This window comes from Sciurus carolinensis, chromosome 16 (assembly GCF_902686445.1).
Source record: "Sciurus carolinensis chromosome 16, mSciCar1.2, whole genome shotgun sequence".
Lineage (NCBI taxonomy): Eukaryota > Metazoa > Chordata > Mammalia > Rodentia > Sciuridae > Sciurus > Sciurus carolinensis.
In genome coordinates, this window is record NC_062228.1 from 35,384,727 (window position 1) to 35,410,385 (window position 25,659).

Here is a 25,659-nt window from a genome sequence, read left to right on the forward strand (position 1 = left end):
TTGACAGGTAAAATCAGTGTTAGCCTATAGGGAAAAATAAATTCACTGAAAGATTTCCTCATGGAAAATATGAGCTTCCCAAGCTTTTCCTTCCTTTTCCTGAGGCATCTTCTCTGCATATAAAATAGACATTTTTAGTATTCTCTTCTTTGCTGACAATTTTTATTTACTTAGGGAACCTTTTCACAGATGAGCATAGAATATTAAACAGAGAACCTAGACAGGACAAAATTAGGCAGTACATAGCACCGATGTAGCCTGTTTTACATTCCCATCTTCCTCAGAATTTAATTTTATAGCCTTCTGGAATCAATGGTTCTTCCCTGGTAAAACACATTTTAATTGCCAACTATATAAAGAAAATTTCTCTCTCCTTAGATTTCTTTTTTGTCAAAACTTCATAGATGAATTGACTAGTAGTTAAAAAGTAACATTAATTCCTCAAATAAGTCAGACTGCCTCTCGAGTATTCTATTTTGCACTCTGTGAATCTGTTTTGTAAGTTAAATGGTAAAAGATTAGGGATATTTTAAAGAATTGAGACAATGAAAAAAGTCTACAAAAAGCTGTTTTCTTTACTTACTTGTTTTTCTATTTCTTTTAGCCGACTCTCATCTTTTTGAAATTCATGAAATGCTTCTTTCACCAGTCTATCTAGATCTACTTTGTCTTGAAATTCCAGCTCAGGGTTTCTTTCCAGTACAATGGATACAACCATTAGTAACTAGAAGAGAAAGACATTGAAAGTCAATTACATGAAACATAATAGTGACCTAGTCTGGACACGTTTTCACTCTTTAATCAGATTGATGGATGATCCTAGTATTCCATAGTGTGTTCTGGATGATAAATCAGAGGCACAAAGATCACCTGTAGATGGAATCTTCTTAATTTTGAATATTAGCAGTGTAAGTTCTATTTGGAAACTGTACATTTTTTTCATCATTTGTATCCCTGTAGCTATATTTTCTTTAGTCATTTAAATAAATCTAATAACTTTATTTAAAAATGATGTTCCTAACCTTGTACATAGTATGAGGGGCTCTATTTACCAAAAGTTTGGGTATAAATACTTGTTGGCAAGACATTGAAAACAAAGTCCAATGGAGCAGGGCTGCCAAGGAAGAGGTGGCAGGGAACAAAATCAGAGAAGGCAGATGGGTTCAATGAAGACTCTGGAACTAGGTTCATGATCAAATGACCCAGTACCTCAAAATGAGAATAAGTCTGTGATGTTAGGGAAATTTCTCAGGGGAAGGCCGTATGTATATATGTATGTATGTATGTAATATAGTATTTTTAAAAAAAATACACTTCACTCTGATCTTTTTATGACATAAGTACTATATCTCAGTTTAATGCATCATCCTAATGTTTGATCATATCAGATGTTTATCTCAAGTGGTCATGTTCATTTTAAATGTCAAACTCTTAAAATTTGCAAAATTTTAATTTCGCAAAATTTGCAAAAATTATGTCTGAGTATTCAGTGATCATTAAGACTTCCTGATGGCTTTTAAGGTACCTACTTGGTAAAATGAACAGTAAACAGACCCCTTAATTCTCAACTTGGGAATCTTCTTCAGTGTATTTTATTTAAATACTTTCTAAGCAGAACCCTAAAGAACCAAAGGAAACACTTTCAGTTAAAATCCAGGGGTCACAATGTAGAAGACTAATGTGGCAGGGCTTTAGCCAGAAAAATATGAGGTTTTGCTGTAGTTCTCAAGGAAATTTTCTTCTGCAAAGGAAATGATGTGACTCTGACCAACAAGAAGACCTCTATGTCTACTGTGTGTCCCAGATGCTGGTACTATACATGGAATATTAAAATCACAGCACAGGGAAGGCATTCACCTTTCTAATACTTTTCCTGACCCTAGTCTCTGCCTCACTCCTGCATGCTATGGAACTGATTGCTAATACTACTCCATATCTTAAGATACAGGAGATGAGGCTAAATCTCACTTAGCTCTGACTAGCTACAGAAATGCTCTATTGTAGATTTCATATCCAGTGAGTTGAACACTCACTGAGGGCTACTGTATCAGTAAGACATATTACCTACCTTTAAGAAACACAAGTCTGATAGAGACAATCCCAGAGAAAGAGACAAAGTGAGGATGAACCACATATTAAATCCATCACTTGGGAGATTCACTATGTATTTGATATAAATAATGCTTTAAGGTGACAAAAGAACACATGTATGCACATGTGTGCACATGCCTATCTATTTTTGCATTTTACTCTCTATAAAACAATGATGATACTGCATACAATTATATGTCTCCATTTCATGAGATGTTTGGAAAGTTGTTCTTCAAAAGATTAACAGCAACAATCTCTTGCTCCTAGGTGTGGGGGGAAGTTTTTGTTTTCTTTTCTATAATTTTCTGAACTGTTGAAATTTTCTATCATGGTAGTGTATTATTTCTGTAAAGAGAAAAAACTGAAAATAAAATGTACAGAAAAAGATGACTTCCTCTACTTTTATGACATTGCCAATGTGCTTACAGTTGACGGGGAGGGTGCAGTTGAAAGGCTGGGCTGCCAGTCTTTCTACCCTGAAAGAGCCGGAGGTGTTTTGTGTGCCTCTGCTTGGATTGAGGATGGCCATCTTCTTGATTCCATGGAGGAGCGTGGTGTTAGGTGAGCAAAGAAATTCTTGGTCTTTGAGCAGTTTTCCTATACTGACTTTCAGGGAGTAGAAGAAAGCACATTTTCAGCAGCCTACATTTAAAATACAAACCTCCACAACGATCTGTCTGTACTTTGGCTGGTCAATATTTCCCAACATGTCTTCAACAAGGAGAGAAAAATTCATCTCATACATGGTCATATCTGACAGAGTTGGTTGCTGAAAAAAACAACTCCATATTAACATGCTGAATGTTATACTCTGGTTCTCACTTAATAGAGTAACTTCATTTTCTAATCAATAATCTTTTCCAGTTTTCTATACAACCTCAGAGAGCATTTTCAGCTCTATGACTGGATTTTATATATGTCAGACTACTGAAGCCAACCAGCTGACTATTGTGGTAAATTAAGCCTTACATTTTTAGTAGTTGTCTTCACTATGTTAATGTTTTTAGGGGAAAAGGACTATATTAGAAAGCTACTTCCATACAGCCAAAAATGAGACATCAAATAGAGTACATATTGCTTTCAGAATTAACACAAGAAGTTATGCTTGCTGTCAGACTTCAGCATGTAAGTCACTTGCTATTGAATTTACATCATTTCTGTGGCAGGTTCTTTCTGAGGTGGCAGCATAAAAATGCGTATAAATAAGCAAAAACAATATTATGTGCAGAAATGGCAAGGAAATAGAAAAAAAGCAAAACCAAAGAATTTTTTCTACTCTAACTTTTATCTTTTATTTAAAACAAAAGTCCTATACAATCTTCCATTCACTTTTTACAAAACAAATGAAAGCAGAAAATAAACTCAAATCTAAATCCAAATCTGGGCATGGTGGGTACCCTCAAAAGATGGGATGGAAGGATCTAAATGTTAGGTATGTATGGTAGAAGACAGATGGAATCACTAGTATTATTACCAGAGATGCAGAGAAGATTAGATATACTTAATCTCTTTTACCTCAATGATGATTTATAGTGAATTTACCCATAGCTTCAGAACAATGTGTATCTACTTGATATTTAACATGGAACTGAAAGACCTTGATTCTCCTCTTGCAATCAAGTGACAGCAAAGTTGTTCAGCATGGTATAAAAATTAATGATTTAGTCCTATATTCAATAACTCACTATACTCCATAGTCAATACAATCCAACACATTGTTAATGTTTACAAGTAGTATTCAATTTCAGAAAAATGGAGCCTGGTTGCCAAATATAGGTATTATAATTGTTTGGATGTCTAACAATGGGATTAACGGAGGTACAGAAGAAAAGGAAGATCTTTTCCTGGTTTCACATTAATTTCCTCTTAATGTCTCATTTAAAAGCCAACTTAGCTACTATGCAACTATAATGAAGCCTAGAAAAGAGATATCAAGTTTTTCTTATTTCCTACTCTACTGAAAAAACTTAGGGAAAGTAAGGTAGCAGAGGAGTTAAGAAGAGAGGCTCAGAAGCCTAACTGCCAGAGGTCACACCTTGAGTCAGCTACTTACTAGATATGTGACCTTGGGAAAATCATTTAGCTATGCTTCTGTTTACTCATCTGTCAAATGGGAATAATACAGTACCTTTCTTACAAAATTGTGAGGAGTCAATGAGCATTTGCAAAGTGTCTGCAGCATGAAAATATTTAACTTGCATTTATTGCTATTATTGTTAGCAAACAGAGGATACTAAACATAAGTGGTCCAGGCTACCACAGAATCAAATGAAATCTGTTAAAGTAGTATTAACAATGGGGGCTGAGCCAGGTTGCTAACAACAGGTTGCCATAATGCACTGCCCAGGTGTGTAGAGAGGAGGCTTAGCCGAAGCAGCAGGATGCCAATAACAGAGGCTTTTTCTCTGCTCCCAGGTAGCAGTGCTGTGCAGAGCAGCAATCATAGGGCACCTGGGGAAGGGCTGAGGCACTTATTATTGGCAACAAAATAAACCACTCATAATCCTAAAATAGCATAACACTATTTTTAAAAAACTTTTACTCATATTTTTGGAATAAGAAATATGTGTTCACACAGTTAAAATTTTGAAAGGTTAAAAAGGTTTCAGTGAAAAGCCCATACCATCTCCCTAAACACACATTTCCTCTTCCCAAAGAAAAGAATGCTATCAATTTCTTGTGAGTCCTTCCAAAGATACACTTACATATACATAAGTAAAATGAGTGTGGGTGTGTATTTGAGAATACTATTTTTTTTGTAAAAAGAACTACATCATAACTAATTCAATTAAGTTTTCAACAGTAGAAATAAATACAGTACTTTACTTCTGCTTCTGTGCATAAGATTGACTTAATGCCAGGATTAAATAAATAAAATAATCAGATCAAAGAAGCAGACCAGTTTATATAACCTAGGAAACCATACTCAGGAGAGGGCATGCATTCACCAGGACCACAGGTTAAGTTACAACTCAAGTACAATAAGTGGTTAGCTGTCCAATGACCTAAAAGTTACCACATTTTTTTTTACATTCCATGTACTTTCTAAGTAATTTCCTTCTTAGGCCTATTCTGGTTCTGCCTTTTCAATGTATGCTTTATTGCTTATAAGGTCCCCAGCACGGGCCCACCACCACTTGGTGGTAAGGTGTACTCCTTACCAAAGACAAGTCAATACAAGAAACCCTAAGTCCATTATAAGTACACAAAGGAAGGACAGCTTACTTAGCAATAGGTTTGGTAATGTGGTACCTCTAATAAGTCTTCTCGAAACACAGGAAATATGACAATACAAAAAAATCTTGATTAAATACAACTGCTCAGCAATACATCTATTTGGTAAAGAAAACTTTGTCTTTTATGATTTTCCCCAGAAGTATGCTTAATAAAACTTGATAAAATTGAAAATTTAAAGTAAAACAGATTGGGAAAATATTTCCATTCTAGTTGATTAGACGTCTTATTTTCTAATATTTCATCCCTCCAGGTATCTGAACATCCCTTCTTTGAATACTCTTAGAATACAGAAAAAGTAGACGTTATTTGCCGTGCAGAGAGGGAAAGAACGCTTGTTTCTTCATATGTCCCTTTTCCTGACAACATGGTGGGGCTTTACCTGTGGCAAATGCTTCCCAGCTACAATGATGCCATTGGGTGTTCGCTCCAGGATCTGCCACACTCGATCATAGAACCCGGGGGGAGTTCTATTCAAAGACCCATCAATCTGACGTTTGTTCAGCCAACACCTGTAGACCAAAGGAAATTGCTTCAGAGTTGAAAAACAAGCTCGTTCTGGTAGAAAGGAGAGCTTTCCATATGGATTAAGTGCTTCAATAGGGTGAACAATAAAAGCCAAAACCCATCAATGATGCATATTTGCCATGTGTTACAGAGGCTGGTAAATATTTCATAGTGAAAACAGAGCTTGCAGGAGAGGATGAAATCTCCAAGATTTTAAAAAATTTAATAGGCAAAATGTTATTCTGTAGTAAGCTATGAAGTGCTCCCTACATTATCAAGTGACTTTCTAATACATAAAGCAGTTCCAATTAAAAACATAGCAAAGCAAAGCAAAGCAAAACAGTAACAACTAACACAGGAGCAACCACCTTCACAATAACTTTATATGGTTCTCACATATGGCAAAAATATAAACTCCATGAAGGCATGGGAATCATGTAACTTGATCATTCCTATACGTCTCTCCCAGAAGTGTGCTTAATAAACACTTGATAAGCAAATGAATAAAGGATCAAAAATAGCATTTTATGCATAATGAAATTACCTTATTTATGAATCTTATGTAGGTTTGCTAGTTTAAATATGGCTAAAATCTCAGTGCTGAAAAATAAGATTATAAAATCTTATGTGTCATAATAATCAGAACTTAGTGATAAGTTAAAACTCTAGATATTTTATTTTCATGGATTAAGTCTTAAGTCTTAAAGATACAGCTTTCATAAACTGCTAAGTGCAGAATTTGCATAATTTTTAAAGAACACAGTAGAGTTGTATGTTCTTGCAAAAGTTTAAGACAGGAACAGATTATATATATATATATATGTGTGTGTATACACACACATTTGGTATTTAAAAAGGCAGCAGAGTGAAATGTGTCATAAATTACATGGAAGGTGTGCCATGATAGACAATATTTCTAGGTATAAAAATAGCAATGCAGGGTACAGTAAATAGAAAAAGTCATTTTTGCTCTTGAGAAAGAGGTCCAGTAAAATTTGCTAACTACATAGGTAAGAAAGGCATTGTTTTTTTTTTAATGTATGAGGTTTCTTTTATTGGACCAAACTTCTTGCATTGCTAGGTTTTCAGTGTTTTGCTAGAGTGAAGAAGCCCAGAGGTCTTAGGGGTCTCTTGGTGATGTTTTACTTCAAATAACTACCCCACACAATGCATTTCCCCCCTTATTTCTTCTGTTAACAAAAAAAGACCTTTTCAGAGTTCTATGAAGTCATGATGAATATTTTAAAAAGGAGAGCATGCTAGAACATAAAAAGAAATATGAAAATACAATGGAGGTGGAGAATTATTTTAGAAGACCTCTGCTGTATTTTTATTTTGAAAAATTTTAGACTTAACAAGTCATAAAAATATTTCATAAAGTGAAAATATTTTTCACTCAGTTTTTTATATAACCACAGTACAATTACTGAAACCAGAAAATGAACACTAACACTATATTAAAAAAATCTAGGGTACTTATTCAATTTTTGACCATGAATGTTCTTGTTTTGGTCCAGGATCCAATCTGGGACGCCCATATGGTATTTAGTTTCCATGTTTCTCAGGTTCCTCTAATTTGTGACCATACCCCAGCCTTCCTTTATCTTTCATGACTTAAAGGGTGTACCTCAATTTGGGTTTGTCTGATGTTTTCTTATGAGCAGACTGCATTTTTGGAAGCAATATCCAGAAGTGATGTTCTGTCCTTTTCAATGCATCATAGCAGGAGGTATGTGATAATGGTGTGTCTTATTACTGGTGATACTAAACTTTTAAATTTTAAAATTTTATTTGTTCTAATTATTTGTACATGACAGTAGAATGCATTTATACATTTTGATAGATCCCTGGTAAATGGATGGAGTTAAGAGAATACCATGTGAAGTGAAATAAGACAAATCCAAAAAACCAAAGACTGAATGTTTTCTCTGATATGTGGATGCTAATTCACAATAAGGGGCAGGATAGGGAAGAAGCGAGTTACTTTATATTAAGTAGAGGGGAGTGAAGGGAGGGGAAGGGGTATGGGGAAAGGAATGATAGTAGAGTGAAACAGACATTATTACCTCATGTACATTTATGACTGCATGACTAATGTAATCTTAATCATTTGGTGGAGTCCACTAGGTATCTTCACTGTAAAGCTATTGTTTCATTTTTCTTTGGAATTAAATATGCAAATTTTCCATTCCCCATATTGCTTCTATTCAATGATGGTTCTTGCCTGTTGTTTTTACCAAATGATGACTTTGTTTCCATCATTATATCTGCACTTATTAATTAGGACACTGATAGAAGGAGGAATTCCTTCTTTCCCATTTATTTATCATCATGGATTAATGGATATCTATTCTATGGGTTAAATCCAACACTATCATTATTTATTGTGTTGCTCCAACTGTCCAGCTGTGGTGATAGGGGCTTCTTCTAGTTGTTTCCAGTGTCCATCTGACATATTTTGAGATTTTCTTACTTTTTGGCACAGGATGCTCCAGGCTAATCTTGTATTTTTTGTTCCTTCCCTGGCTTCAACCATTTCTCCAAGGAATGCTGTTTCTTTTTATTAAAGAATGGTATTTAGAAAGAAATATCTGAGCTCTGGGTTTGCTCACTACTGTTGGGGTTTTATTGCTTCTAGGTCACCTCAATAGACAGATCTAGGAAGTATATATATGTGTGTATATCTATATATATATGCACATACACATGTACAAATACATATACACATCTACATTTCTTTACTAGTCTGTGTAAAAACCATGAATTAGTATTGACACTGTCAATTTCAAGTCAACACCTACTCTCCCTCGCTTTCTCTATTTGTAATTATAGTCTTTAGGAAATCTGGTTCTTATTATTCACAATATATTTACTTATTTGTTCAATTCTAGTATATACATAAAGTAATTACAGAATTGCTAATTCATACATCTGTGAGAAAAAATTATTGATTACAATATACAGGTTTTTTTTCTTTAGCCTTATAGTATCCAGTCAAAGCAATGTTTTCCAAAAGTAAATTCTTTTCTCCCCATTCTCTCAGTATGGTAATAGTATTCATTTGTAATATAGTTAGGTTCATTTGTTATTATCTGTATTTATTTTGGATTCCTTTCACATCTGGATTAATTTTAATTCATTATTTGTGCTTTGGGTATGTGAAACATTACCATTGTTCAAGTCAGAGTTGTACAATGAGGTACACTTAGGAAAGTATTACTTTTTCTCTCATCCTGTAACTACTTCTCTATTCTTTCCATCCTGTTCCTACCCATTCCCTGAAGGTAATCAATCCCATTAGTTTCTGATTTACCCTTCCTACCTTTCTTCTGTACAAATGAGCAAATACACATATATTTTTACATTCCCTTCTTTCTTACATGAAGAATAGACTATAGGTATTCTTTTGTACTTTACTATTCCCATTTAACAATAAATTCTAGAAATCACTGCATCAGTTCACAGAAACCACCCTTGTTCTTTTTCATAGGTGCAGAGTACTGTTGTGTGGACATGCCACAGTTTATTCAAATAATTTCCTATGTGTGTGGGCAGTTCTGTTATTGGAATTCCAAAACTTTCAATTATAAACAATAATGGATTAAACCATTAAGTCCTAAGTTTCTAATTCTGCAAATAATTTAACAAAATTGACACAGTTACATTAAAAAATGGTGGAAATCACAATCTGGAGTTTATCCCTTGGATATATTTCTCTCTCTATATATATATGTGTGTGTGTGTGTGTGTGTGTGTGTGTGTGTGCGCAAATAGTCTAATCGTTCAACTATTTTTTCAAAAAACTCTAAAAACATACTATTTATTTCAAAGTGACCAGAAGTGTTATATTTGTTGTTCAATTTAAGTTCTTTATAAATGTACTACACATAGGATGAGGTGTCATAAGGGGTTAATGAATAATCTTGTGCACATTTTTCATATTGTTGGAGGCATGGTTTCAAAATAGATTCCTAAAAGGCCTGCTGTGTCAAAGGACAAGTGCAAATGTAGATTTTTTTTTAGATGTTGTTAAGTTCCCATCCAGAAGGGCTGTAACAATCAGTTACATATGAGAGTGCCTGTTTCCCACAATCTCACCAAATTATTATATTTTTTAACTTCAGTCAGTGTGAAAGATGAAAAATGGCTCAGTGTTTTAATTTAAGTTGCTTCAATTACAAGTTAGTTTTAATATATTTCTAAATACATAAAGGTTATTTTCATATGTTTTAAATGAATTTATTATTCTTTTTATTTCCCTGGGGTTTTTGGTTATCTCAATTTTTAAGAATTTGAGGCTATTAGTTTTTTGTAGCATATATTTTTGTTCCGATTTCTCAGCAGTCTTTTGATACTGTTTATTTCTTGCCATGCAAAATGTTTTTAAAGTTTATATAGTTTTTCCTTTTGTTGCCCTTAGGTTGAGTCATGGTTAGCCTTTTCTGCAACAAAGTTAAAAATAAATTTACTGAGGTATTCCTTTAGTATTTGTATAATTTCCATTTTTACATTTAGATGTCTAATATATTTGAAGTTGATTCCTGTATATGGTATAGAGTACTTGATTTTACCGTTTTGCAAATGACTATCTAGTTTTCCTAATGTTATTTATTTAAAAAGTCCATCCTTGATCCAGTGATTTGAGATGTCACATTTATCATGAACTAAAATTCTAAATTGTACTTTGGGGGTCTATTTCTGGACTTTCTATGCTCTTCAATGTCAGGGGTGGGCTCTGAGGGCCCCAGAGCCACACCGTGGCCTGATCTCTAAGATGGCGCCTGGCAGCTTGCCAGACTTAGCTGCACTCGTAAACAAGTTTCAGGAAGTAACTCTGGCTGGCTGTTGTACACGAGGCGATCCTGGTATCTGCCTGGAGACTGTTCCTTGATAGGCTGACTTTCCTGGTAGTCTACTCTCTGATAGGCTGATGTTCTCAATATAAGTCTGAGACTTGTGGAATAAAGGGCTTTTGGTTCCTGTGATCAAGAAAAGCGTACGTGTTGTGATTGTCCCCGCGGGCGGTGGGCGATCATACTTCAACAGATCTATTTGTACATAAATATCACACTGTTTTAATTGTAGAAGCTGTATAGCATGTTTTAATGCCTTAGGGCAAGTCTTTCCTTTGTTTTTCTGGTTATTTTTGCATGTTAGTTTTTCAATATGAAGTTCAGTATTAAGTTGTCCAACTCCACAGATTGTTGGAATGTTGCTGGAATTGCACTATATTAACAACTGATATATTCATAATGTTGACTGTTATAGAACAAGTACGCCTTTCCATTGGTTCAAATCTACCTTTGTAGAAGACCTCTTTTTTAGAAATCCAGGCAGAATTAATTCTAGGCATATAACAATATCACCATGGAAAATGTTAGGCATTGATATGCTCAATAAATACTTGCCTAAATAATTACATTAAATTTCTTTCTGGAATTAAAAGAATTCTTAAATCCAATGCAATCCAAAAATATTTGTTTTGTTCTTATTTGAAGGCTAGCACAAGTTAAGAACATGAAAGGATTTAGCCCTGAAGCTCACAGTCTATTTAAGGAGACAGAGTATAGGCAACATGTTTAAGTAACATTACCAAACCCAATCCCTTCTGTCAAAATGTTGGGAGGAGATACTGAGTGCTATAAAGGTTCAGAAAAGGAATTGACTAAGGTGGTATGAAACGCTACATTTTGTACAGAATAAAAAAAAATGAGGAAATGACTTATAAATTATATCCAAAAGAAATATAAGTGCAGCCACTCTGGAAAGCAGTATGGAGATTCCTCAGAAAGCTTGGAATGGAAGCAACATTTGACCCAGCTATCCCATTCCTTGGCCTATACCCAAAGGACTTAAAATTAGCATACTACAGAGACACAGCCACATCAATGTTCACTGCTGCTCAATTCACTATAGCCAGATTGTGGAACCAACCTAGATGCCCTTCAGTTAATGAACGAATAAAGAAACTGTGGCATATATATACAATGGAATATTACTCCGCAATGAAGAATAATAAAATTATGGCACTTGCAGGCAAATAGATGAAATCGGAGAATATCATGCTAAGTGAGATAAGCCAATCTCAAAAAACTAAAGGACAAATGATCTCACTGATAAGCGGATGAGGACTATAATGGGGGGTGGGAGGGGTTAGCATTAGGGTTAGGGTTAGGTTTAAGGTTAGGGTTAAGGAGGGTGGTAAGAATGGAGGAAGGAAGGACTGTATAGAGGGAAAAGAGGGGTTGGGGGGAAGGGGAAAAAATAACAGGATGAATCAAACAACATTAGCCTATGTAAATTTATGATTGCACAAATGGTATGCCTTGACTCCATGTACAAATGGAGAAACAAGATGTATCCCATTTGTTTACAATAAAAAAAAATGGAAAAAAAAAGAAATATAAAATTCACATTAACAAATAGACTGACATTTTCATTAGTGTATTTATCTAATCCATGTAGTAAGGTGGCCTCTGATACTTGCTGCATTTTATTTCTAATTAATGACTTTCATTATTTTCACATATATATCAAGTTAAAAATTAGAATGTTTCTGTAAATCCAGAGTATCCTATATGTAATAAAGGGTCCTTGCTACCTTCCATTCTGTTGAGGCTGGAGAATATCTAACAGAAGTTGTTTAACTTCACTAGGTGACAGCTGATATAAGTCTATGGCTGGCTTGTCTCCACCACGGATCTGTAGTTCATATTCCATTGCATGGATGATCCACCTGAAACAAAGCAGGAGAAGCAGGAATCAATAACTCTTGAAATAAAATCACCTTGTGCTCCTCTTAGTAACACCCTTAATAGCACTGACCCATTCAAAGGGGAATGAAGAAAAGGCCATTTGAATTTCCTGAACTGCTGATATAATTAAGTCCATCAAGAGTGTGTGACATGACTGTTAAAAATGAGACCTGCTCTTGTACACTTGGCTACATTATAAAGCATGAAAATGGTTTTAAAGTACCTAGGTTTTTACCAAGGAAGATTTTATCAGTGCAATATGATAGCATACTATACACAAATAGCTGCCACACTGTATTTTTTTAACATAAGATATATGCAAAAAATAAATGGGACATAAATAATGCATTTTAAGAATTGGGTTGAGATATGCTATTATATAAATGTTCTTTCCCCAGGAATAACAGGCATTTTTAAAAAATATAATTTCTTTTACTTTGCAGTTATTCCTTTGGGATGGAAAAGGACAGTGGAGAAACACCTGCCTTTGAAATACAAGGATACAAATTACTTGTAACTTAATTATAGTAGCATATTTGAGAATGTACTTTAACCAACAGATTTTAGAAAAGCTAAAATATTTATTTTATGTGTAATTTTATTTTTTAATTTGAAAAGCTTTTAAAAAGCATTTCTGCAGTTTCATCTCATTTATTTCATGTACTGTATTCTTAGGAAAGAGAACTCAAATAAACTAGTTATGAAAACCAAAGAAACTCAGGAAATAATACTGTGCCTTGGGGAACCAGAATTCCATGTACTATTAGGAAAAGCCAGGGAATTACTCTTACACAGCAGATTCCTACGCTTTACCCTTAAATCCTTTGGTGAACAATGAATAACAGGGATAGTGCACCCCTAGTATGTGGAAAGACTCTGCCTTTTTTCTCCTATGCTGCTTGTCTCCCAAAGGTGGGACCAGGAAGCCAGCCCACCAGGGGAAATGATTAGGTGCAGCATGAAGATTGGTCAAATTGCTGTGCACAGTTAAAGCATTGTCTTTCTCTTGACACACTTCCTTGAAAGACAAGTCCGCAAGACTATTGCAGGTATAGTAATGAAAAAGTTAGGTCCTTCTTTCTGCCAAGGTTGGTTTGAAAAATAATGGTGATGCAACCTCATGGGATAACTTTAATGCCTGGGTGAAAAAATGGAAGAAAAAAAATGTTAAAATCTCTCCAGGTGAACCAGAGAGGACTTCAACCAGTTTGTTGAACCAGTTCACAGTTTCCGTTCACAATCTCCACTGCCCTAGGTGAAGACAACTCTCAGTTCTTCCTATTTTGTCCCCTATTTTTTGTTGTCATTTCGGGAAGTTAGAATTTAGAACACCAGTCAACAACAGAGTATATGTTACAAAACAGTGAACCAGATTACAGGGGTAATGTAAGATATGCAAGGATTACTGTAGTTTGGACTGAAATGTCTCTCAAAGGACCGTGTGTTAAAAGGCTTAGGCCTCAGGTTGAAGATACAAGGAGTTGGGGAAACTTAAAGAGGTGGAGACTAGTGAGAAACCTTCCAGTCATTAGGGGGTATGCCCTTGAACGGAAGAGTGGGATCCCTTTTACCACATGCTGCTGCTCTGATGTGCTGGCCTGCCACAGCCCTAAAAAGAATAGGGTCAGTTGATCAGGGACTGAAACCTCCAAAACTGGAGCCAAATAAACCTTTTCTCTTTATAAGTTGATCATCTCAGGTATTTTAGTAAGTAAAAGAAAACACAAGAATGGAACATAATGATTTATTAAAAATCATTATTGGTAGAGTTTATACTATATAATAAATATGCATTAGTTGTTCATTGATAAGCACAATAAAAATAATGAAATATTTGCAAAACAACAAAACAATTATTTTGACAGCTCCCTGATAAATGCAAAAGCTAAACAAGTAAAAGGTTTTCCACTGATATTTTGCTAAACAAATGAAAAGAAAAACTGAACTAAATCTATGTTACTGGCAATGACTAGGATTTCTTTACTTCTTCATCCTCATTATTATTGACTATATTTAACCAAAATATTGCATAAGGGACACAAACATGGTTATTTAAATGCTTTGATTTAAAGATGCTTATGAAATTAGTTGTTATACATAAACATTTCAGTTATAATAAACTACTCAATGAACTTCTTTAAATAAAAAATTAAATTTTTGTTTTATAGTCTAGATATAGTATTGTCTTCTATTTATTACTTTATTCTATTGCATTTCTTTCTTTCTTTAGACTTAAATTTTACATTTGTAACAGTTTAGAATAATGGAAGAAATGCTGAGTTTAAAAATTGAAAGGCCTGCCTTTTTGTCTCCTCAACTAGTCAATGGAATGAAGAGGAAAGTGGGGAAAGGAGGTACTGTTCTAGACTAAAAGCAACTTTGGAGGGATAACTACCAGAGCCATGTGTGGGTCATGTTTTAGATCTCCATTCAGAACAGACCAACTGTGGCTTCGGGGCACAGTAGCAAAGTATTTGCCTCTCATGTGCAAGCCCTGGGTTCAACATCTAGTGCTAGCAAAACAACAAAACATAACAGATCAACTGTAAGAAATCATTTTGAGGACAATCAGAGAAATCTGAATAAGAATTGGGAATTTGGTAAAATTAAGGAATTACTGCTAACTTTGTTGAGTGTGACAAGGATACTATGAATTTTAAAAATATTCTTTTTAAGAGATACATATTTACTAAAATATTCAGGGGTAAAAGTCAAAGTGTCTGGGTCTTGCTTTATAATATACATAACAACAATAACAAAAATAATAAAGTAAATATGGCAAATGCAAACCACTAACAATTGCTTATACCCAATTAAATAATGGGTATATGGAAACCTACCAAATAATTCTGTTACACATTTTAAATCTTTCATAATGAAAAGACAAAACAATAAAAACCGACACAAATACTAATTCTGTCACTTGCCAACTATGCTCCATTGGCAAGTGATTTTTCAAATGGGAATACTACTATTACCCATTTTACTCATTTTATGAAATTATTTTGAGGAATAAAGCAATGTATATTAAAAAGTTTTTGAAATTCAAAAGTCATGAAAATGCCAGCAAACTTCTATGAGTTCTCAGACTCAAGTTAGAGGAATCTATTATAAATTTTAAATTTAAGTCTTAGAGTTACATAAGCAAGTGCCACATCCAGTTAAGTTCCAGAAGTTCTAAAATAAATAACATTTTCATTTTTTAAAGGCTTACTTTTTAAAGTCCTCTCCTAAGTTGAGTTATTAAAACTAAACACAGTCTATCACTTATTTTTTAAAATTCTTGGTACATATACAAAGCTAGATGGAGATCTTAAAGTTTCCCCTTCAGGTTTCTTCCTTCTACCTACAAACTTTCATCAGTTCTGTGAACAAATTATAGAAAACACTATACTCAACAATCATCAAAGAAACAATGTGACTTTTTTTCAACTCAATGAGAACAAATGAATATAATTTATCATATTAATTAAAATACATTTACTCATCCAAAAATATTGGCAAAACTAATCTTTTCATACTGTGGAATTTTTCAAAAGATTAAAATAAAAACAGTAAAACAGCATTAGACTTGAACTACTAAAACAGTTGTCAGAAACTCAGAGTAAGTAAATAATCAAGTGAATAATACTGTTAAGAAAATCAAAGGTATTTTATCCTTGTTTAAGGCTACTAATAAAAAAAGGTATGAAAAAATCCAACTCCTTACCCTCATTCCCCTGGGCAAGATTTGACAATTTTAGCATAAAAGTACTTAAATGCAAAAATGGGGAAGGGAAGGAAAGAGAAAAGGGGCAGGGAAGAGATATGAAGGAAAGCGGAGGTAAGGAGGAAGGAGGAACATCAAAAGAATGAACAAAGTCCTATAAATCAGTCTGTCTAAAGAATCACAGACAGGCTGTACTTGCCAATAAGCAAATGAGAAAGTGCAGATACTCACGACTGACCAATTCAACCTTCATACATATCAAGGTTTGACTTGAGGACAATGAATTCCTTAGGACTGCTGGCAAGGTATAAAGAGGTTGACTAGTATTCCTGTACAGTCATGGGAATAAGCTTACCCTTCCAAAAACTCTTGTGAGGTTAGTACAGATACTGTTTTATGTATCAGCATTTTTCTTTCCAACATGCCTCAATCGAGGAGTGAAATATGAAATGAAGTAATGGAAATCTGACACTGCTAGTAATCGAGACAGCTGTATTTTCTGAAAAAAATGCCATAAAGAATAGCACTGATCTTTGGTAAGAAACAATTCTTTAACAATCGTTCTGGTATTATCTCAATAATAGGAAAGATTTGTTGTTTGTTGTTACACAAGTAAATACTGACTCCAGGCCAACATTACATTAAGCCACATATGAACTGAACTGAGCTTCCCTCTGTACTACCCACAATTCATATGCCGAACCTGAGCCTCAATGTGATGGTATTTGGAGATGGGGTTTTGGGAAATAATTACATAGTAATAAAAAATCACATTTAGATGAGGTCACGAGGGTGGGGCCCTTATGATGGGATCAGTAACCAGAGACCTCTTTCTTTCTTACCATGGAAGGAAACAGCAAGAAAGTAGCTGTCTGCAAGCCAGGAAGTCAATCCTTACCAGAAACCAAATCATTTGGTAGCTTAACCTTGAACTTGAAAGTCTTCAGACTATGAGAAAATGAATTTTCTGTTCTTAGGGTTTGTTTGTTTTTTATAGTACTGGGGATTGAACCCAGGGGTGCTCTACCACTGAGTTACATCCCTAGCCCCCTTTATTTTTATTTGAGGCAGGGTCTCACTAAGATGCCCAGGCTGGCCTGGAACTTGCAATATTCCTGCCTCAACCTTCTGAGTAGCAGGAATACAGGCATGTGCAACTGTGCCTAGCTAAATTTCTTTTGTTTAAGACACTTTATTTATGTATGCTATTTTTATTATGGCAGTTCAAGATAACTAATATATCATATAACAGGAGACAGAAAAGTTACAACACGGAACTGTTTTGCTTGATTCACAGTGCTATGGAGAGGGTAATAATTAGATGAGGCAAACCAAGCTTCCAGTTTGGAAACGAGAACAGTGACTCACATGCTGTACCCTCAACTAAGCATAACAGCATGGAGGTAGGAAAGTTCTTACTATCCCATGTCCTTACCACATATTAAATTTTGAAAAAGAATCAGAATAACACTAATGAACTTGGAGTTGTAATTACTCTTTTTTCCTTTATCCCATAAGCTGTGTTATAGTTGGTACCTTTGACACCAATAGCCTTTAAGCATGGAAAGTATGACCCACCGATACTGTTTTGGGCATCAGAGGACAAGATATGTCTAGATCATAACTGCTTACAGAATGTCTTGGCAGTATGAAAAGTAGAGATGAAAAAGGCCTGATAACATCCTTAGGGGTTATCTCCCACTGAAGCCTAACTGACAGACCTGCAGCAGCAAGCAGTTGATTGGAGGTCTTTACAGTAATGGGCCTGTCAGGAACTTGATCTATTTCAACATGAAAGCTGGTGCACAAATCAATAATGAGACAGCAAATCAAATCATTATCAGGCTAGAATACCATTCCTGTGAGCAGGTTAATTTTGTTCACAAGAGTGTCTGATAGCAGTAAAGTTGAAGAAATTGCATTGGCAGGACTAATCTTGGAAAAAGAGGAGAAGCAGTGCTATTGGTTTAAAAAGCAGCTGAGGCAGTAGATGATGAAATGCTTTGGGATCATTCCATTAAGTACTAAAAGAGAACTGATCATGGTTGAAAGGGACACATCATCCAGGGTGAACATCTCCCGTGGGAGCACAGGTAGTTTTCAGACATAGGATCAGAGAGAGAGAGAGAGGTAAGTGTGTGTAGAGGGGAGTTGGTTCCTCCTATGAATTCTGAGATTTGTGATGCCTAAAAAGTACTCCTCAGAGGAACCTGCTCTCCAAAATCCCCAAAGAGAGGACCTCAATTTTCAAGTGCCACAGTGATAACGTTGATACTTTAACCTTCGCAAAACATCCTCACATTCCTTACCCAGAATCATCACAATTCAATGAGGAAGCCAAAGCAGGGGGAGCCTCCCTGTTTACAGACCAGAGAGCTGGAGGACAGGATGGGCAAGTAAGAACCCTGCAGTCATTCACACTAGTTTTAAATCCTGGTTCTTAATCCTATGACCCTGGGCAAGTTACTTAAATTTGCTTAACTTCAAATAGCTTGTCCTAAATTTATCTCACAGGGTTTTTTCTTTCTTTTCTTTTCTTCTTTTTCTTTCTTTCTCTCTCTCTCTCTCTTTTTACCTACCTTTCTTTCTTTCTTTCTTTCTTTCTTTCTTTCTTTCTTTCTTTCTTTCTTTCTTTCGTTCTTTTTAGTTCTACATGACAGTAGAATCCATTTTGACATAATTATGAAAGCATGGAATGTATCTTGTTCTAATTCATTTCCCAGTACCTTTCCTTTCCTTTCCCTTCCCCATCCCCTGCTCCTTTCCCTCTACTGATCTTTCTGCCATTTATCCATAGTTTTTTTTTTTCCCAATTAATTGCTTGTACATGATAGTGAGATTCATGGTGGTATATTCATATATGTATACAGGAAAGTTATGTCAGATTCATTCCACTATCTTTTCTTTTCCCATCCCCCTCCCTTCTTTTCATTCCCCTTTGTCTACTCCACTGACAATTTCACGATATCTCAAAGGGTCAGAAAGTGGGCCCTTGGCAAACATTAAATCTCTTTCTCTTAGAATACACAAGGATTACTTATTTACCCATGATTGCGACACAAATTAGTGGCAGAAATGGTAATCAAAGTCAAGTCTTTTCACTAAATGGCTCCAAGGGCCCAGTGGGTGCTGACTAATTTACATTTTAGACTAGAACTTGGAACATTTGCAACCATCCTCTATCTACAAAAAAGCTTAGTTCACAGGGAAATATTACTTCCACCACAAATACTAACACTGAAAAAATGACAAAAATAATTTTAAACTATTCTTATACTTTGTTTCCTAAGCCAATTTTGATCCAGCAACAAACAGGAAGAGGGATATTTTACAAAAAGAGGTGTGTGTGTGTGTGTGTGTGTGTGTGTGTGTGTGTGTGTTTGTGTGTGTGTTCAACATGATGAAACTCTCCACTTGGTAGTGGTATCTTACAACATTACAAGGAAGCAAAAAGTTTGTTCTATAACCCTCTTTTAACTTTTCATAGCATCTTATATCTCTTGGGGAGGAGGTTACTTTAGAATCAGTATCAAGTCATCCCCAATTTCTTGGTCTCCTCATAAACAAAGACACAAAATCTCATTTCTTGGGTTTTTTACCTCATAACTTAAACAGTCCCCAACTTACAATGGCTTGACTTACAATTCTTTTTCTTTTTACTTTGTGATGGTATGAAAGTGCTATGTATTTAGTAGAACACATACTTCAAATTCTGATGTTTGATCTTCACCCAGGCTAGTGATATGTGGTACAATACTCTCCCATTACTTGGGGTAGCAGCAGTGAAGCACAGCTATCAGTCAGCCAGATGTATTAAGTCCATTTTTTAATGAAAATTTTCAATTTACAATAGGTTTATTGGGACATAACCCATCATAAGCAGAGGAAAATCTGTATTCAAGTACCATGGTATAACTTGCACCATAAAATGCTAAACAGTATTGATCCTAGATTAGAGAACTAACATAAAAGACAAAAAACATCAGGGGTCCATGGAACATAACAGTTGTTCCATAAATACTTGAACGCAACATAGATCATAGGTCAAAATCTATAGAGGAGACTATAAAGGTCATGAGGTTTTAGAAAAAAACAATAAAGCCCTTTTGAATGAGATGACAATGATACCTACTTAAGTGAAAACACATTCAGAGTACCTGAGACTGAAGAACAGGAACTGTGGAGTCAGGGTGTAAATCCCAGTTCTTCCACTTACTGGTTAGACTAAGGAGAGATCTTCTAAGCTCCTGAGTCTCAGATGATTTACTACAAGTGGGAGTCCTAAGTGTCTACAAAAGTTATTGCAGGATTAAATCAGATAATATATGTGAAAAAATTTTAGCATCCTACTTAGCATAACACAAATTCAACCAATAATATTTGTGATTATGGTGACAATACAAGAGGAGGAAGATGGTTTACTACAGTTATCTCCCTTTTTTTTCTTTTCAGTCTCAGTTTGTTCTCAGAGCAACAAGCATGGCATCGGGTTTGGGGGACTTCAGTCTTGGAGACAAGGGCAGGGTTGCAGGTCTGTCTTCTTGGCCTGGGAATATTTGAAATCCCCCATCTGGGTCATCCAGATCACACTTCTGGAAATCGCCAGCTCTCTCCTCTCTCCTCAGTGAACAGGAGAGTAGGTGGGAGGGCAGCTTCACCCAGCAGGAGACACCATCTCCTCTCTGTTGGAACACCTAGCCCCTCTCCTGGGCAGGACCCCCAGGGCCACACAGGCGTGTCTAGATCTCCATGTCCACAGGGTGAATGTTGCCCATTTTGTGCTCTCTGACCCACAGCTCTCTGTCTTTGGCTGGGTCCACTTTTTGAGGCAGTTGGTCCATAGGCTCAACTGTGCTTTGGTTGAACATGTCCATCTCGTGCCGCAGCTGTGTGTACTGGCACGATATTGTAGGATCATCTCCACCCTCTCCACTTCCAGCTGCTCCAGCTCCAAAGTGGTGGTCACCATCTCTTCAAACCACTTGGACTGGGCCTGGCTGTAGAGGTCCACACAGCACATGAGGTCATCACCAGCCTGTGTGAACTTCCTCTGTGCCTTCTTGATGTCCTCCTCTGTCTTGTTCCTCAGCTTGATCTCCAGCTGCTGGGTCTTCATCTCCAGGTCTCTCTGCCGCTCTGTGAGGGCTTTCTGGGCCTTCTCCACTGATGTATAGTGGCTGATGAGTTGCTTGTGGAGGTCAGTGATACGGTGGTCACACTTTTTCATGTCTTTCTTGAAGTTCTCATGAAAGTTCATTAGGGGCTTCTCTACCTTGCTGTGAAGCTTGGCAGAGAACTGGAGGTGAACTTCTGCTTCATCTGCCAGGCTCTTCTTCACCTGAGCCCATGCTTCTCCCAGGGAGCCTTCCTCCTGTGCAGCCAAGGAGTTCTGAGAGAGCTTAGCCAAGTTCTTTGCATATTCTTCTTCAATCTTTAACCTCTCTTGAATGAATTCAGACATTGCTTTCTGCATTTGTTTGCCCTTCAGTTATTTTGGAGTAGCAGTTCGAACCCCACCACGGTGCCAATGCCTTAGGGGTAGTCACAGAAGTAGTCATTGCCAGAAGTAGTCACAGTAGCTCCACTCAATTGGCTTCAGCAGCTGCTGTTCAGGCATTGTGTCTGGGTGAGGGAACGTCACACAATTTATCATCTTCTCTGTGTGGTCATCTTTATTTTCAAAATTATATATTTTGTCTTCATTGCCTGAAGTTCTGTCTTCCAAGTGGTCTCCTCTGTTGGTGCTACTTTCTATTGAATTTTTATTTGGGTTTATTGATTCCTTCATTTGAAATATTTCTTCTAGATTTCTTCTCAGGATCTTTATTTCTTTATTTGAGTTATCTTCCTTCTCCTAAAACAGCTCTGATTTCACTCTTTATATCCTCCTTAAAGTTTAAAGTCGTGAAGCAGTTTTATTAAGTAAATTCTGAACTCCTTTTCTGACATTTCTTCTACTGATTTGTCAATGGAGTCTATAATTGGGGCATCCTGGTTTGTTTGGAGTAATTTATTCCCTTTTTTTTCCATTTTGTTTGTGTGTTTTCCCATCTAGCTGTGGGGATCTGAGGCAGTACAGTTTCTACCCTGTAGACTTATAGTGTCCCTGAAGGTTTCCAGTACCTCACAAATCTGGGTTCAGTTTCCATAGACTCCACCTCACTGCAGTCCCAAGGCGGCTCCTGGATCACAGATGATCGATAAACTCCAGTGGAGAGTGAAGGATCTACTACAGTTATCTTTAGAGTGCAATGACCATGTACGATTCACCCTTGTGTACCCTTAGATCCTTACCAAGAACATGGCTTAGAGAGGTGCTTTACCTGATGTAAAACAACCTGTACTGTACAGATGTGATTAACTGCACCATTCTGTTAAATGAATGGAGAAGAGTGCTACACCCTGATATCTTCTATATGCATGACTGGACTTTCATATAAACATGACATTTTAACTGGCTAATTTCCTGAATGACATGGTTGAGTCTTCTTTTACACTTAATCTCAACATCACGGGGCACAAACCAAGTACATTTAACAAAATTAAAAATCATTTTTTCCACTCTCTTCAATGAGCACAGAGGCATGCTCTTTTGTTTTTCTTAAATTCCCTATCACCAGCTCAAGGCAAACCATCTGACTCTGCTTATATCCTATAAGTTAAATAATCAAATATTTATCGAGCAAAATAAGCTAGATTGTGATAGATAGGAAATAATATAAGATCTAGTCTCTAGCTTTAGAAGTAAAATTCTTAAATCAATCCTTATTAAAAAATATTAGACTGCTCAACTGTAAATATCCCAGTGACTAGAGTTGACCTTATAAGACCTGTGTAAGAGAGAAATATACATAATAAGCTGGGCAGGGACACTGTTAATACAATGGTAATATAATACCACAATGCCAGAATGAGTTTCAAGACAATGAATACCTAAGGTTTCATGGAGATTTGTTCATGAAGTGTTCTGCTATTGTTTTATTTATTTATTTATTTTGATACCAGGGATTAAACACAGGGGCCATTAACCACTGAGCAACATTCCCAGCCCATATTTATATTTTATTTTGAGATATATTCTTGCTGAGTTGTTCAGGGCCTTGCTAAATTGCTAAGGCTATCTTCAAACTCACAATCCTCCTGCCTCAGCCTCCCAAGCTACTGCAATTCCAGGTGTGTGCCACCATGCCTGGCTCTGTTACTGTTAAATAATGTCACATGCTGCATCTTGACATTTTTATTTTGGGTGACACATAGTTTAAAGTGTATGTTATTTCTCATGGAAGGCACTGAATATATAATAGATACAAAAACAGGAGAAAAATTATATTTAGCATAAACTAAATGTACTAAAAAGAACAAATAAAAAATTTAAAAAAGAATAAACTAAATGAATCTTCCTATGAGAGAGAGAAAATAATTTCAGGTCAGATTTGAATTCAAGAAAGGAAATTACATGGGAATTGTAAAAGAATGAAAATTGATCTAAAATGTTGAATAAGTACTAAAGTAAAAACTACAAGAGACTGAAAAGACAGTCTTGTAAAATCCTGGGAAACTTAACATTTATTCTAAGGCTTTGTTTAAACTTTTGCAAGGATGACTATCATTTGAAGAGGCTCTCTCGACTAACATTTATTACAAAGGATATGCTTTGGAAGTGTTATAACCTCTATTTCTCCATCTGTGTTGGAGAAATGCCTGAGTCTATGACAACAGAGTACTTTCATACCCTTCATGAAGATGAAGAATCATATTTCTTTTCATTTAGAGTCAACTCACATGAAAGACCCATATCTGTATTCTCATATGTTGTCAGAGGTTGGAGTTAAAAATATTAGGGTAGAGAGGCTGAACCAATAAGGTTATTGATTCCAAATTCTTACAATTGATTTGAAATACCTCTAAATATTTGGAAGGAACAATTTTAGGGGATAAAGACAAAGATCGGGTTCTATGTAGATTCAGTAATTTACTTAAATCAAAGAGGACATAAAGAATGAGAAATTCATGTAAAATATACTGCAGTTGAAATCAGGAAAGCAGTTTAAAAATAATAAGCTAAAGTAAAGTAATTTATAAAATGCCAAAAATATAATAGTAGGAATCTCCTAAAGAAAATAACTGATACTTAATATATATTTTTTAGATATTTTACCCACATACATTATACATATATATGCACAGTAGAATTATTATTGTTCTTTTATAAAAATTTAAGTAATACATTTGAAACTTACCTTTTCATTTAATCTACCTTGGACATTTATAAATGCCAGAATGTAGAACTTTATCTTATTTCTTGAAATGGCTGCACAGCATTTTATTATATGGCTGTAATGTAATTTATTTAAACTCTTTCTTACTGATGAAGTCCTAGGTTGTTCCTAATGTTTCACTATTTCAAAGACTGCTATAAAATGTTTTTATGTACTCATGTATTCTTGTAAATTCCTAGGATAATAGAAGAATCAAGAGATATGGAGATGTTGCTAAATAAGCAAGGAGTTTTTAATGTGATTCTGAAGGAAAAAATGTGTAATCATCTTTCAGGAAGTGCTTCATAGTCACATGTAAAATTAAAACTAAGAAATAAAAGGTAAATCAATCCAACAATAAATAGGAAAGGAAGAGAGTAACAAGAAAGCATGGTAAATCGAAACATAAAATGTAAGATAAGTAAAAATATAAAAGAAATGACATAAATATCAAATATATAGTTCTGTTAGAAGATAAAAGTATGTATATAGTTACCACTACTGAACAGTATACTTAAAAATGGTAAATTTTATGCTTTTTATAGTAAAAAGGACACTCAGACTATGTGTGTGTGTGTGTATATATATATATATATTTTTTTTTTTTTTTTTTTTTTTTTTTGGGTGCTGGGGATTGAACCCAGGACATTGGGCATACGAGGCAGGCACTCTACCAACTGAGCTATATCCCCAGTCCCTCAGACTATCTTTAAAATAAATATGAAAGAACAACAGAGTAGAGGAAAGGATTCAGGGTAAAAGAGGAGGGGAGGGAAAGAGGAAGTACTACAGATCGAAATGAAGAAAACTATGTTATATGCATTTATAAATATGTCAAGATGAACCCTACTATTGAATGCACTGGATGAAAGTAAGACAAGAGGTTTGGCCATTTATCCAAGGATACAGAAATGATATATGGCAGTCAGGACTTGAATTCAGATCTGTTGAATACCAGAGCCTGGTCAACTTTACATCAACCTTTCTCACAACATTTTTTTTTTAATTTTTTATTTGTTCTTATTAGTTGTACATGACAGTAGAATGTATTTTGACATATTATATACACATGTAGTATAACCATCCATTCTTGCGGTTGTACATA

At 35.4% G+C, this 25,659-nt stretch overlaps 1 protein-coding gene across 2 annotated transcripts in view; it reads right to left on the reverse strand.

Moving 5' to 3' along the window:
- The window catches only part of Phkb (phosphorylase kinase regulatory subunit beta), a 200,897-nt gene that overhangs the window by 945 nt on the left and 174,293 nt on the right, over positions 1-25,659 (reverse strand). For both annotated transcript variants that reach the window (XM_047528277.1, XM_047528279.1), the window contains exons 27-30: positions 12,434-12,568; positions 5,708-5,837; positions 2,753-2,860; positions 584-724 (exon numbers count right to left, since the gene is read on the reverse strand). In XM_047528277.1, the coding sequence (XP_047384233.1) occupies positions 584-724; positions 2,753-2,860; positions 5,708-5,837; positions 12,434-12,568 (514 nt within the window). The remainder of the gene's footprint in view (positions 1-583; positions 725-2,752; positions 2,861-5,707; positions 5,838-12,433; positions 12,569-25,659) is intronic.